The 15,611-nt window shown below is 39.4% G+C and overlaps 1 protein-coding gene across 1 annotated transcript in view; it reads right to left on the reverse strand.

Annotated features, from left to right (window-relative positions):
• The window catches only part of ly75 (lymphocyte antigen 75), a 28,485-nt gene that overhangs the window by 9,043 nt on the left and 3,831 nt on the right, over positions 1–15,611 (reverse strand). Inside the window, exons 3-22 of the mRNA XM_079555705.1 lie at positions 15,328–15,501; positions 14,164–14,325; positions 12,376–12,495; positions 11,152–11,292; positions 10,590–10,784; positions 9,576–9,736; positions 8,760–8,867; positions 7,213–7,301; positions 6,004–6,167; positions 5,733–5,932; positions 4,384–4,526; positions 3,991–4,069; positions 3,564–3,635; positions 1,874–1,997; positions 1,709–1,744; positions 1,366–1,535; positions 1,077–1,144; positions 919–995; positions 403–536; positions 209–317 (exon numbers count right to left, since the gene is read on the reverse strand). Coding sequence (XP_079411831.1) covers positions 209–317; positions 403–536; positions 919–995; positions 1,077–1,144; positions 1,366–1,535; positions 1,709–1,744; positions 1,874–1,997; positions 3,564–3,635; positions 3,991–4,069; positions 4,384–4,526; positions 5,733–5,932; positions 6,004–6,167; positions 7,213–7,301; positions 8,760–8,867; positions 9,576–9,736; positions 10,590–10,784; positions 11,152–11,292; positions 12,376–12,495; positions 14,164–14,325; positions 15,328–15,501 — 2,526 coding nt within the window. The remainder of the gene's footprint in view (positions 1–208; positions 318–402; positions 537–918; positions 996–1,076; positions 1,145–1,365; positions 1,536–1,708; positions 1,745–1,873; positions 1,998–3,563; positions 3,636–3,990; positions 4,070–4,383; positions 4,527–5,732; positions 5,933–6,003; positions 6,168–7,212; positions 7,302–8,759; positions 8,868–9,575; positions 9,737–10,589; positions 10,785–11,151; positions 11,293–12,375; positions 12,496–14,163; positions 14,326–15,327; positions 15,502–15,611) is intronic.

A 15,611-nucleotide genomic window follows, 5' to 3' on the forward strand; every position in this document is an offset into this window, starting at 1 on the left:
CACATCAGTGATTCACAGTTCAAATACTGAAAACGGAAAGATTTTACCTTGTGAAAAAAAAAAAAAAAAAAGTTTTGTAACTGTATCAACACTGAGATTTCACATCCATTATTTTGACATGGACTACTTGATATTTTCAATATTCTGCAGTCCTGTTAAATAAAATCATTAAAAAAAAAAATCCTTGCCGAGTATCTCCGAACCTTACCTTGCTCGACCTGGTCGGTTATAGTCAGCAGCGTTCCTCTCACAGATGCACATTCTTCAACGGCATTTTTAAAAGACATGGGCCTGGTTTGCCTCATCTCTATGTAACACTGAAACAACAGAAATTACTTCAAATTGTTAAAAAAAATATGCAGCTGGGAGCTCAGTATGAAAAATGTGCTTTACTAGCCGCACCTTGTTCCTGAAGGACAGAGAGTTTTCACAGGATTGTCCCGAAGGCTGCGGCTCATACGGGTTTATCTCCACTAACGTTATATTGACTTTCTGACACACAAAAGGCAGCCGGGTCCTGCAGCTTAAGTCGTATTCTGAAAACATTCAACTGCATTATTAACAAAAAGTAATAATAACAATAGTCTCAAACATCTAGCAAAGAATATTTATAGCTCCTATTTTTTACCCAATTCACTTGCAGTGTCTGGTCTTAATAATGTAAATGACTAACAATGCAACAAACTACAACCCGACACATTGTTCTTCCAGCAGCAATAACTTCTACAGCAGTTTGAGTCTTTGTAGTTGCATCACCCGAGCTCAGTTCATGCATATGCCTTCTTTAGATACTCATTGATAACATAGAGGAGTGATGTTGTGCAGTACAGATTTAAGGGCTATTGGAGCGTAAAAGTCTGATTTATTAGTGAATGTATAAGTGTATGAGTGAAAGTCTCAAAGCAGTTTTTAACGCACCTGGAAAACCACTTTCTCCATTTATGGTTGAACATCTTCCCAGGAAAAGTGACTGGTAAAAGAACATGCGAGAGTATCTGTAACAAAAATACACCTTTCATTTAGCCGACTTTTCAACATACAGCAAAGTGTATTCAAACAATAGTGTCTGTGCTCACGTCATAGGATAAAGTTGTTGCGGATCTTTCAAGTCAATCCACCACTTTTGTTTTGTAGTTGGTGTAACCTGTGTCAAAAATGAAATAAGTAGTTAAATTTAAGACAAAGTTACTGCTATAACACAAGCAACGATCAGTAATCAGTAGACGGCAAATTATCATTTAGTAAAGAAATGCATCATTACTTCAATTCAACAAACAATTACGAGGAGTCAAATGGTAATCACACAACAAAGAGTAAAACCAGTGCAGTGTTTGAGTTTTTAACACATTGGCACATCCTACACACCTCTTTAAGTTTTTGGTGGATCTGTCGGCCTGCGGTGAAGCTCGAGGGTGTGGCCAGTGTGCTGTTATTCTCTCTGCAGTAAAGCTTTGCCTCTTCGAATGACAACCGAGGCTCCTTCACAAACCAGAACTCGTCTTTATCAATGAAGATGGATGTGTCATGGTGGCTGTCTGCAAATTAAAAACAACAAGCTAAAACATTATGGATTTGGCTTTTATAGCCCCCACCCACGCCCCTCTGTGGTAGCATTATCAGGGGAAATGGAAGCAGCTAGAGTGAAACGCTCTGCAGTGCAAGAATTATAGATTCAATGCTTTTAAACTTCAAATTTTAAACAAAATACCTGGATTGTACCAGGTGGGATTCTTTGGTGTTCTTCCTAAAAGAAAAATATCGTTGTTGTGAATGGAATAGATGTAATTTGCACAGTTGAAATATAATTAACATTTCATAAGTAGCGTACATGTCAAATCTGCTTTAATAGCTCAATGTATTTTCAGAATCTTACCTCGGGGTATTTGGCAGACCCACTCGAGCTTGGCATCACAATGAAATGGCGTCACATAGAAAGGTATGGGGTTGACTTCATGAATCAGAAACTGAAACAGGTGGTTCAAGCTGCTTTTCATCGTCTAAAACAGAGAGATAATATTTATCAAACATGAGTGAAAAGTCGAGACCAGTATCACTGCTTGGCTTTGCGCTTGTTTTTTTTAACTTCAGAAACAAGGTCAGAGTAGAGACAGTATTTCTCACTATCAAAATCTATACATCTCGATAAGGAATTATGCAGAAGTGAAGATATGGCATTGATGTGGGTTTCCTACGAAGTTGCAGCTAGATTGTTGTGGTTTTAAACATCAAAGTTGTGCTCATTTTCACGAGAAGTCAGGCATCTACTCATACGAACAATATCACTGCTTTTTTTAATTGTCAAATGCTGTAATGCGTACTAGCCCTGGCGACAAATGTTGTGATACCAACATTTCCCCACTGCGCTTCAGTACAATAACAACCCATGGGTAGAGACTGACTCACTGGCCGTTTCTGCTACTTGACTCATGACAACTACCAACATGTGAACACAAGGGCACGGCACATATTTCAATATTCAAAGCGAAAGCTCCGAGTACACCTGGCAGTGGCAGCAGGTGCGCAAGTTTAATCAGAAGATGGGCTTTGAAGTCTGTGCATGGTCAACATTTGAAAGAAGAAAAAAAAATGGTCATTGCCATTAGTTTATATACCATTTTGATGTTTAAGATCTATTAAAAAAAGTATAAAGTATATTTTATTTGCCCTTACGTCAAAACTTTGCAAAATAACCCATTCAAAAGGGGGTATTATACTTTTTGCAGGCATTTGGTGAAAATCGCACACCTTTATCACCGTCATACACTTTGTTGTGTAAATGCAGTACAGTAGTTTCACTTTTCAATTCTCGTTCTCCTTCATTTCGCATCTATTTTAATGTAGAAAAAATATGAAAAGTTATGAGTTATGATTTTTTAAAGAATAACCACAATGCTCATTCTAGCCACTAGGGGGCATCAAATAAAAAAAAGGAAAGAGTTCCACAGTGTCCAGCAGCGGGCATTGACATTACAAGAGCTCAGGATATGAACAACACATTATTTTGCCACCTGGTAAATGGACAGTCTGCCCCAGGGGGCGGCTGTGGCTTCAAAAATATCTTACCACCACAGAGTGTGGAGTGAATGAATAATGACTACTATGTAGTACTTTGAGGAACTTGTGACACAGGCTTGCAAAGTGCAATACAAGTGTAAGCCGTAGTTATTATTGAAGCTACAGTTAAGTTGGGGCTTTGACCAAATCACAGCTTATTATTATTCTTTATTGGAAAAAAATTATCTATTATATGTGGCCCGCGATCTGGCGTGGGAGCTGAATTAAAAATGAGCTTGACACCCCTGCTCTAGCACATTCCTGTGCGACCAGCAGAGGGCACTGACATAAGAGCTCAGGATATGAACAACACATTATATAGCCACGTGGTAAGTTGGGGCTTTGACCAAATCGGATTATTATTAATTTAATGGAAAAATAATGTTAGTATATGCGGCCCGCGACCCGCCGTTTGAGCTGAATTTCGGTCCGCCCTAACCCACCTAACAGTAATTCTAATCCAAAAAATCCAGAGAGCGAGATAAAAACGAAACAATAGTTGAACTAACCTTAAACGCAGTACAGTCACGGCTGTAGGGATCATGGTTGTGGAAGTCTTGATGTAAAATATCCAGTGACACCTACAGAGTGAAAGAAACATCACATTTACTCAATAGTCAGTAGAAGACTGGAAAGATTAGTTACAATTAAATCAATCACACATTGCAGATGATGCAATTATAGTGTCAAACAAAAGAAAATGGCAAAATATGCTGTCTCCAGGAGGTCTTGTGTAAAAAAAAAACCTGCTAATCCGGTTTGGAATGAAGTAGAGCACGTGATTCTTGTCTTTCAGATTTATCCCAAAAGGTGCACAGCTTTTGAAAAACAAAAATTGTGAATCTAATCCTAATATTGGTCAGAAAATGTTGAAGGTCCTTTCCAAAATTGTACATTCCTATTTAATACACATCTATTATCTATTATGTCACTCACAGGTTGACCACTGCTCCACTGCCAAGAGCGAGTTGCAGGATTTCTTCTGTTCAGCCCGACCCAGAAAAATCGGTTGTTACTGAAGGAAAAACAAAGCTCTTGTGAATAATGATAGTTTAGTTTAGAAACAACAGCCTTTGAATGAATGTTGGGCAATACGGAAAAACAAGATGCATATATCATAATGTTTTAAATAATTACAATTTCTAATCATAATAAATGATCGTATAATTTACAAATTGCGTCAAGGGGAAAACGTTCCAGTACCATTCATTTCACACAAAATAGATCAACTGGCAAACTGATCGGCCAAAGATTTAATCACAGTTCGACTTGTGATTAAAAAAACAACCCCCAGACAATATGTCTTAAAGTCTGTTATATCAAACATACCTGATAGAGTCTCTCATGATGCTATGCAGGGCTCTCATCTCGGTCAGATGTGAGAAACTGGCCAGGTTTGCTCCCAGAGCCTTACAGAAGTTCTCTGCTTCAGCCCACGAGCGCTTCTGATTCACTCTCTCCTCATGAAACACCTGGGAATGAAAGGCTGGGGTTAAAGATCCTTAAATGCTTTTCTAACATATATCCGGGCTCAGGAATAGCACATACTGTAGCTAAATCTGGCTTCTAATGTTCTGAAGCTTAATTTTTTGTATTTTTTATTTTGCAAAGACTAAAACCATGGACAACTATGAAAACACAGCATAGTCTTATTCACCTTATTCCGCCCCGCCCACTTTTGCCTCTTTTTGCGTTGTCTCGGCACTTCCGTTGTCCAGACACTTCCGGTCGAGCGCGAAGCCCGTTCATTTAAACAGAGAACGAGTGAAAATATTCTCCGCTCAAATCTGATGTTTATTTGATTGATTTGTGTAAAATGTTCAACGTTCATTTGCACCGACATGTCGACACTGCAGCGTTTCTCAGCGCGGCCGAAAAACGGCTTTGTTTTCGTGTAGTGACTGATATTATGTGGACTTCTCCAGCCCCATGTCAACACATAGGAGAAAAGGGGCGGGCAATATTCATGGCGGCGCCCATGCGAGCCTCCGGAATAAGGTGGATAGCTTCAATGATTTAGATGTAAAGTGTGCACACTACAGGCTTTGTTTTTTTTTCTTCCCGTCACATAAGAGTTTTTGTCTTGGTGGCCTACAGATAGAACTACTATTGGAGAGTTTCCTTTTTGAGTTGCTTGTCAACTGAAGGGGGAGGGATTTGAAAATGGGAATTACCGGTGTAGGAGTTGTGCACAGTGGAACAACACTTATAAAAGTACATTCTTCAAACATCCCCATAGTGGTAAAAAAAAAAACATTTGTAACGTAACGACTTGCACGTCTACACATGTAGTTTAGGTATTGTGCTGTCCTTGAGGTTTAGCATATGTAGGAAAAACCCCAAGAAAATTGAAACCAAAAAAATAAGCAAGCTTGAAAAGTGCAGAAATGACAGGGAATATCCGCCCAAGTAACCACCCATTTTAATGATGTGCATCATCTTTTCTGTGGCATCGAACATGAGGTGACCATGACAGAAAGAAAAGAGAAGCCTACTGGAATTCTGGATTCTACATGTTTTTCTGTAAACCAAAAAATGCTATTTCTTTTAATTTAGTTTAATCCAATTTTAGTCCGAAAAAATACTACTTTTACTAAAATTATAATGAATAGAAGTGGTTGTAGTAATAAGTAATGATAGAAGTAGTAGCAGTAGTAATAGCAGAAGTAGCTCCACACCTTGTAGCAGTATTTGACGTTTGGTCTAGACACCCATCCGCTGGGACAGGGTGAGCTGCTGTCCGGCTCTGGATCAGGCGCCGGAGGAGGACTCAGGTCTCTTCTACAAATGGAGCCGGCTTTGAAAAAGTTGCAATTCTTCACCCTCCAGCTGCCCAGGGGTTTGGTTGTGGACATGACCCCACAGCCTCTATCACGAGCTAAAACACAAAATACAAGCACAATAAAAACATCTCCCACTCATGTGGCAGAAAAATATTGAGTTTTGTACCTGGTTCAGTGGCAGCCCAATTGGTGTAAGTGACCACGGGATTGTCTGGAGTCACCCACTGGTACTCCCCTGTGTCGTTGATATCTTTTAAGGCAATCCAAAAGAACTGAGTCTTTGAGCTCATCTGTTCTCCCAGAAGACGATTGACAAAGGCCTGTTCGAACCTGAAACAGACAATTCACAATTAAAAAATAAATAAATAGATGGAATTGAGAATGAAACACACACTGTAAAGGCGAGTAGGCTGCTCTCAATACAAATGCTCTTGCCAAATGTTTACAGCAAAGAACACCTATCCTCAGCATTCTCATCTGTGACATGATATGATTTCATCTCAGCCAGTGGTTCTCAAACTGAGGTATTGATTGCTACTTGCGGTGCACAGTCTCCTCCACAGCTCAAGTCCAAGATGATTCTCAGGACAATTTCAGTTATGATTTTGTCATTTTTTTGTACTCAAAGTTTGAGGATAAAAACTCCATGGGATATTATGACACAAGTTTTACTATTGAGAGCAAATCAAGTCGTATTTAAAACAGAAATTAAAGTTTAAAATACCTGCAAAAATAAACAATTGTAGTAATTATAATTATTGGACCTCCCTGGTGCCAACAAGTCTGCCCTGACAGACTTCTCTTGCTATCTCGCTCAATGACTCCGATCCTTATCATGACATCTCTGTGATCTCTCTAACAAAGCCATGTGAAAACTTGATTGTCTTCAAGTGAACGAACTTCAAAAAAACCCTGCTCTGTCAAATTTCATTTGCAAAAAGTAAATTAATGCTACCTGTGCCTTGTTGAGCTGTGAATAAACAATACATTTATGATGCATTAAGAACGGGTATCACCTGATTTAATGCTTGAGTATATTAGAGTCCCTCAACAGTCATGAAAGCACGCTTCAGATGAGAGACACATTTAAACAAGGCAAACTTAGTCAACCGTGTTAGGTGGTGCCCTTTCAATTCTATCCTTTAATTTCCTAATTTGGTTGCACTATACCTCCGGTGCTCACAATTGTTTAAGAACTACTATGTAAGATGGTAGTATATCAGGTCTAAATGGAAGGAAAGACCTGATTCCAGCAGCCCGTGAAGTTAATATAGAATAAATTTGATAAAAATATTTTGTAGCCTTATTATTATTATTATTATTATTATTATTATTATTATTATTATTATTATTATTATAATAAATCGACTCAAACCTGTTTCTTATGGTGAAGTTGCAGTTTTCTTCGAAGGAAACTTGTTTGGTGTTCAGCAGATAACACGAGTTACCATGTCTCCTCCAACCCTGCAATGTAAAAAAGATATTAAAGATATGAATGTATAAAACACACTTTCATTATGGCATCGTACAGATAGATAGGCCATCCTGTATAGATTAGTGTAATCATGTCATGCGAGTCAGTATACTGGTTTTATGAAGGCATGTGATCAACTCTAAGAGAACACCACACAATTATTTAAAGGGACTATAAGGAGTTTAAAAATATTAAAATTAAGTATTTTCCTCCCCCTACATGTTCCAGCCATGTCCTAATGTGTAGAATGAGCCCAGACCTGTTCACCACAACTGCCTCTAAAATCCTGTACGGTCACTCAAAAATATGTCACTTCGGCCCGAATTGCAGTCATGCACGAGCTTAATATAGAAGGTGCAGTTACACATATGGCCTGAGGTGGCAGTAGTGAGTATAAAATGGCGAACTTGCTTCCAGCCCCTTTAAGGTAAATAAAAAAAATATAAAAAACGTTAAAACAATATTTTTTCTTCTCTGTGACCAATGCACTTATGGTCCTTTGGAAACACTTCCTTTATTGGCACTCTCTCATATTTTGCAGAATATTTTCCAGAGTCAAGATGTTTCTTGAGTTGGTCACTGTGTTACTTGGCTTCAGCAGCTCACAAAATAAAACAACATAGAGTAAGTACTACATCTGAACCCGGGAAACACGGTTTCACAATGTTATCATTAAAGTCCAGACTGTAGCTTAAACTAAGCTGGTAATAGATTATTCTAGCAAACTTCAACTCACTTTAAAAAAAAATATACACCAAAAGTGGGTAGGGTAGCAAAATATATGACAAAAGCTTTCAAAGTATTGTGAACACAATAAGCAAAAATGTATTATCACTATCAAAAATATACCTGCAGTAGGATTTTGCATAATTGGTCCTTTCTTCATTGACTGCTGAAGCGCTCTCATATACATTTCTGGATTTTTTTTTATTTGTTTGTTTGTTTGGTTGGTACAGTGCATGCTAAGGATGGCACTCATGCTTGTAAAATGACAAACCGGATTGTAGCCCTGGGCTTATTTCCTTTCGATGTCCCTCACTTGCACTCTCAAACACATTCTCACTCATCCTGACCTACTGTACATGTTTTTAGTGGAAGGGGAAACTCGGAGGAAACCTACGTAGACACGGGGAGAGCATGCAAACTCCACTAAAAAGACTGAGTGTGTGCAAGAGCTCAAAAGTTGCTGCTTCCCATTTCCTCTCTCCCTTTACATGGCGCCTCATCTACTTCAATCAGCATATAGGCTATATCCTTGTTCAGCTCTCACAGGACAAACTACAAACTTTATTTATTCCACTGTTAAACAGAGAATACACGGATAGTCCAATGTTCTATGACATACTCTATTTTCATTTTCCTATTTTTGTTTTAACTATAATGCCTGTTCTTCTTATTTTATGCAGCTGCCTCAGTGCTGTACTCATGTACTCATGTAGGATACTCACATCTTTGAATGGGCACTCGTCTTTTTCAGCCAAGTCCTTAACCTCTCCTTTCTTCTGACACATGAAAGGTAACCTCTCTGTGCAGTTGCCAACCCTCCATTTATGAGACTGCAGGAAAATGAGAACACAATTTGAATTATTGCACCCAATAAAATTACACTTTCACAGGAAATTATTGTGACCTTGAGTCCACAGACGGGACCACGTTTTTCAGTGGGTTCAAGAAGTACCTGTTCCCTTCCTATTCCTATGTTATGGTGAAATCTGACACTGAATATGTGTTTTTTGTTGTTGTGAAAAAATAGAGCCTCAAGCTTACATACTGTATTTTATAGATTCTGTATCTTTCTGTGTTACAGCCAAGATCTTAACTTTTATAAATGTTCAAAAGCAGCTACGATTGAGAACAAAGGAATGGGTCTGCAGTTGTTGAATAGTAGGGGTGGGCAGGTTTGTTTGGTCGAGGGTCAGTTCTTTTGCCCTTTTTTTCCCCAAGTCAAAAGATTGTCATGTTGTTCATCAAAAACATAAAAGGAGGGATCTGGAAGTCCTTCCTCAGAAATTTCCAAAAGAACTGACAATATTAGCTATATTTTGGTATTCTAATACAAGTTTCAGTCTCTGTTATATACAATAATATTTCTCAATATATCTCACCTGGAGGGCCGGATTTGGCCCCCAGGCCTGACTGTGCCTATGTATTGTGCGATGCAACTCACATCCTTAAATTTTAAGATTTTTTTTTCAAAAAACTCGAATGTTTGCAATAAAACTTTAACATACAGGAGAACAAAAGTTAATGGTATAGAAACGAACCTCTCCAGAATAGTAAACGCAGCTGGTATCTTGAGCGGGCTGGACTGGTTGGTTTGAGTCCCAATATGTGAAGGTGATTGGCTCCTGGTTTATCCACTTGAAAACAGCGGGGTTTAAGCCACTACTGATCAGGCCGATCCATACATCCATTTGGGATTGACCTATTCGAGAAAAGCAGAGCAGTACCTTGTTAACAAGCACGAGTCCTATTCTTCACATTTCAGCTGAGACTAGAAATATGTGCAATGCCAAGTGGAATTGGTGAAAAGAGAAGAGGCCAAACTGGAGGCAGCACAACATATAATAATAAAATAGAAAACTTCATTTCAGCAGTCTGGTTAACTTCATATGCTTAGGTTTGTGCTTAGTAAAAATAAAATAAAAAGATAAAATTAGAAAGGAGGAAAAATCACAGGGAAGTATGCAGTAAGATGAAATAAAGTTTATGGGCCCGATCTTGCGCATCAAAACGGAGACGATAGCGTGACATTTTGCGCTCAGTCGGGGCGCACTTTGTGATCTTGCCACTCCAGACTTGGCGCATTTAAGTGGGTTGAGACATACACATTTTCCTCCAACCAGATCGACTCCGCGTCCAGGAGAGTGGTTGTGTGGGAGTGGGGGGTGAACATGTGCTTTTGTTTTGCTTCGCGTTCACGCCAAGCGCGGACCGATCCGCGCCACAGCGGACGCTGTAGCTCTTTTTCTCTCGAGACGTGAACATCGTTTAGCTCACGATGGGGTAAATCTAGTTTTTAGTTTGACCTGTGAGAGCCTAAGGCTTAAGAAAGAACGCAAGCCAGCGCAATGTAAACGAGGAAGTGAATGTCAGCCGTGTTTCCATCAGTGCAGTCACCTCCTCTTGTGACGCCCCCTCACAGGTGGCGGAGGCGAATGGCACATACAGCTCCGCCACTCGGAAAATAATTCGGCAAGAGCCTGCGCCGCCCCGTGCGCCGCCACAAGATCTGGCCCTATGTGTGACTAAAGGTGACGAAATGTAGATATACTGACCACTATGAAAACTGGTGCTGATCATCTCTTTGCTGTCGATGGAGTGGAAACTGGCCAGAGCTCCTGCCTCTGTGCTGTTACAGTAAAGCAAGGCTTCACCGAAGTTTAGTGGCTTGTCCTTCACCAGTTTGTAACACCAGCCGTTCCATGAGACCCAGCCTTCTGGACACAATGTTTCCTTATAGACCAGGGACTCTGCAAAGAGAAGGTAGACATCAGATGCCAAGGCTACGAAGTACTACTACTGATGAACCACTGCACATTGGAAATACTAGATCATAAAATAAACTGAAACACAGGGTAATGTATTGAAAATTCAGTAATTGTGAAAACAGCACATTATTTCATCCAGTCAAAGTAATGAAGGGGATTTTTTGCCTTCAATTTCCTATATTATCTACAGTTTTTCCAATGTTTACAACAGTATACTAATTTCTGTAAATATATGTCAGGATGAACCAGAGAAGGGCAGCCAAAGAGCAAACATTACATCATGCTACTTTATTTAACCTCCTTATCACACACAGTGCATTTGAGACCCCACTGAAGAGATAAATCTCACCTTCTGGTGCTGTTTGAGTGGCATTGACGGGCTTCTTGCAGATATAAGGCAGTTTGGCATCACAGGATTCGACCTCATATTGCTGCATGGAGTTCAGGACGCCACAGCCTGAGTCGAGGATTGTGGAGGTGGGCGGATTCCCTGTCGAACAGTCACACATGCACAACAGAGATGAATCACTGGGCCATCTGTATCCTAACTCTTCCAGAACCTTCTGTTCTTCAGTATGCCGGTTTGTAAAGCTCATTGACATATGCATGGTTTATCACATAAGTCACTGAGCCAATGATCTTCTATCACAGAAAACACTGGCCTGTCAAGTGCCATCTTTAGTTTACAAAGAGGTAGGGCTAAATACATTACATTACAGTTCAGAAGCATTAAAACTCGATGAGCTTTTCAAATCTTTGATCACCGTCCACCATCAAATTCTCAGAGTATCTTTCCCAAGGACACAACAATTTAGGCTGTGTTCAAGCCCAAGACTAAACTGCATCAGGACAAAGTGTTGAACTGTCTCTACACCTGAATGGCGCGCGCAGTGCTGAACACTTGCCATTTGAGACGGCACAAAAGCGCCCCATCAGTCAATAGATACATAGATTTACAGCACTTTCCTTTTAGTAATATTAACGCCTTATTCAGCAACGCCAACAAAGCCACACTGTGACAAATGAAAGGGCACCAGCAGCATCTTTACACTGCTGCCTTTGTGTCTCGAACCGACATTTGCACAAACCAAGTCTTCAATTTAGAAAAACTGTAGCAGCAGCTTTTTGCACTAATGCGAGTTTGGTGAGAAAGAAGCAAAATGGAAGCACTCCAGAGTTGTGCAAAAACCCACAGAGTTGGCAGTTGGATTTGTCACTTAGCTACCTATGTCACAATTTTACTTCCTTTCAAGGACAAGTTCACTTTTTTTTTGTACCATTTTACCATTACAAAAAAATGGGAAATATTTTAGGCTCCAAGTTATTCATTCACCTACCCTAGAGTCAGGTTTATCAGATATATAGACACCTTTGCTGATGGAAACAAAATGTCAACCTCAAATCTGTATTAACTGCTCAGCTATTGTACTTTTCTCTCTATTGACACACCTAACTGTGAGCTAATAAAAGCATATATGTATGTGCATATTAAAAAACAACAAAAACCCACCCCTTTGCTTGAGTGAAATTACACTTCTGAATAAAGAATGATCTGATCTGGGAAAAGACCCACCTGTTTCCCAATGAAGGAGGGACAGAGGGGATCCGTCTGACCACTGCCAGCCCTGAGAGGGGTCCAGCTGATGAAGGCCGATCCACATACGCTGGGGCATCCTGCCAAGGCCATCCAGCACTGCAACATCAGAGGGAAATGACCATGGGGTTATGAGCACTCACTAATAACCAATAAATACATGTTATAAAACTACCTATATGGGCGATATGGCAAAAATACAATATCAGGATTTTTTTAATGGGCTGGCGCATAATCTCAATCTTGCCTAAGGCCCCAAATTGGCTCGGGCCGGCCCTGTAAATCAACACACAGCGGGATCCACACACAGAGCAGAGGCGTCTCGCATTAGCATCCGAAATACATGCAGAAAGTTTGCGGCTTGAGTTTCCTTCACTGACAGTAGCAGGAAAATGGCCAACTGTGCAGAAGTGCTAATCGTGATAAAACGATCTCACAAAAATATCGCCATGTCGCTCTCCCTCAGACAGTCCACCTGACTAATAGTGTGGTAAACATGTAACAAGCAGATTACAAAGAACTGTTGCATAATGTTTAGACACTACATATACAAATTTAGATTCTTCTTTCTTCATGACCTGATGGATCACATTCACAACCATGCACACAATTCAACTTCCCTAAACATGTGTTCTGCGGTTCTTGAATACTTCCTGTGTAAGACTAGGCAATGCAATATGACAAAGGAGCCTGCACCTCGATGCAGAAATACTAAATCGTAACCGCGACGTAACCATCTACCATCTTTTATCATCTTCTTTGTTTTTTAGGATTTACAGGGCCATAATAACAGGAAGAGACATTTTAAATCATTCTAATACACAGTCTGCTGCTCTCGAACCAAGAGACTGTTCTTTATCTCTTGTTGGTTATCTTTCAGAGTCAGAGAAATGTTACTTTGAAATAATTTTCTCAAGTACAAGTAAAAAGTAGTGATCCAAACAATTACTCAAGAAAAAGTTACTTAAAAAGAAAATGTTACTTGAGTACTGTGAGTGACTGAGCAACTGTTTGAGCGAAAAGGTCTGATATATTTTCAAGGCTGCCATAAATTGTGTGAAACAAAACATAAAATCATGTGGAAATTGTGATTCCATAGAAAAAAAATACAGAAAAACTAAATTATTCTGAAGAACAAGGCGCTGTTTTATCGATGAAAATTAAGCATTTGCCGTATATTTACTCACAGTGGAAAAAGTAACAATTGTTTTTACTCAAGTAAGAGTACAGATACTTTAACTCAAGTAGAAGCAAAAAGTACTGTCTGGAAAAAGAAGTACAATTTCTTCAAAACGTTCAAAACATAACTGAGTACTACCCGTCTCTGCTCCTATGTAAATGAAAGAGAAAGACCAAAAAGGTTCATTTAGTATTTCTGCATATTACACAGTACAGCCCAGAAATGTGTATTTTTACTTTTCATTGTTGTTTAAGAGAGATAATATGTGGAAAAAATGTTAATGGCTTTAATCGAGCTTCATGTGCAACAGCATACAGTACACCAGACTATCCACATCCATTCACTTGTTCATAAATATAATTAACTATTGTCCACTTTGTGACTACATTTTGGCATTTACGAAAAGCCAGATATTGCTTTCATTTGTTCACAGATGGCTATGTGTATTAGTTTCTGTAAACGCTTTGAGCAGCAGAGCAAGTCAAAATATAATTAAATGGCCAAAACTGCAACATTACATTGCCTAAAATATAATAAGCTACTAGAAATGAGCACAATCACATATGGCGGCTCTCCCTGAGTCTTACAGGTTTTTGAGTGCAGATCCTCCGGCCCGGTGACACTGAGCAGGTCTCCACCCTGACTGCGACACAAGGTCAGCGCTTGTTGCCAGGTCACAGCGGCCGACGGGACAAACTCATAGCAGGAGTTCGCTTCCGGACCCTCGAACAGCGTCTGGCAACCTTCCTCTGAGGACGATACAATGCTCAATGTGTTAAATACATTTACTTTGCTTTTTCTAGCAACAAAGTAAGTCAATATATGTAACAAAACCACCGATGTTGTCCACTTAGATGCTTTTAGTGTAATTACATTACACTAAAAGCAACAATTGTGTAGTATAGTTCTAATTGTACGAGACTTGCATGGATCACAATGTAAACTATTTTGCAGCACAGTGAACTTGTTTTACTAGCAAAACAATCAAATAAGGTTGTTGTTGCTGTTTTTACAGTTGTTTTCTTTTACAGATTTACAAGGGCTGCCAATAATCAAACCAATAATGGGATGTAGTAATAATTCCCAAATTGAGTAGATGTTTCATGGTGTAACTGCTGGGTTTGACATATATTACAATTTTCAATAGAGGCTCACTGTGTGGCACGGAAATCTAACTTATTCAAATTCTTATTCACTTATTATCAAATTGCCCTTTCAAGCCTTCACCGACATCATTATTTACATATTTCAAAATGTCAGCATACTTCTCTTGAAGCTGGCACCACTCAAGAAGAGCAAAGTATCACGGTCTAACAAGTATGTATTTCAAAATGACAGTGTGGCCAGGTTGTGCGACTAGAGCTGGGACGATCCACTTGTCACGATCCGATACGTATAACGATACTCAGCAGCCGATCCGATACGTATTGCGATACAGTAAGTAATTATGATAAATTATAGGTTTACATTAAAATGTGTAAAAAGAAAACAGGCATGTGTCCAAAGTTGATAAACCAAAAGCTATTTGACATTTATTGAAGTGGTAATATTGAAAAGTGCATTAACACAAAATGTAACAAAGTGCTGTCACTGGAAAACAAAAGAGTGTGTGATTAAAAAATGCTCCAAAAACAAGTATTGAAAGTATTGCGACACTATTGCAAAAAGTATTGCGATCCAAATCTGATGTGATATTTTGTCCCAGCCCTTATTGCTACACATAATAAATAAAGATTTGCAGTAGTACTTGCCAGGTACTAGACAGTTCCCGTTCTTGCGGTCCTGGTCGTGGTCGGCGGAGGTGGCGCACCAGGACAGTCCCGGGCTGATGGTGTCTGGGAGGCAGCCGTGATGCCACTTGTTTTCGTACTTGAAGGGAAACTCACAGGGAGCTCCAGCAGAGTTCCCATTGGTGGTGTAGACAACTATATGAAGAAAGATAACCACAAAGTCAGAGGCAGAATTGTTACCAAACACAACAACAAATGTTCCTTTTTTAAATGAAAGACAAATTGTTGATTTATTTACAAGTTTA

This window comes from Gobius niger (genome assembly GCF_951799975.1).
Source record: "Gobius niger genome assembly, chromosome: 4".
Classification (NCBI taxonomy): Eukaryota; Metazoa; Chordata; class Actinopteri; order Gobiiformes; family Gobiidae; genus Gobius; species Gobius niger.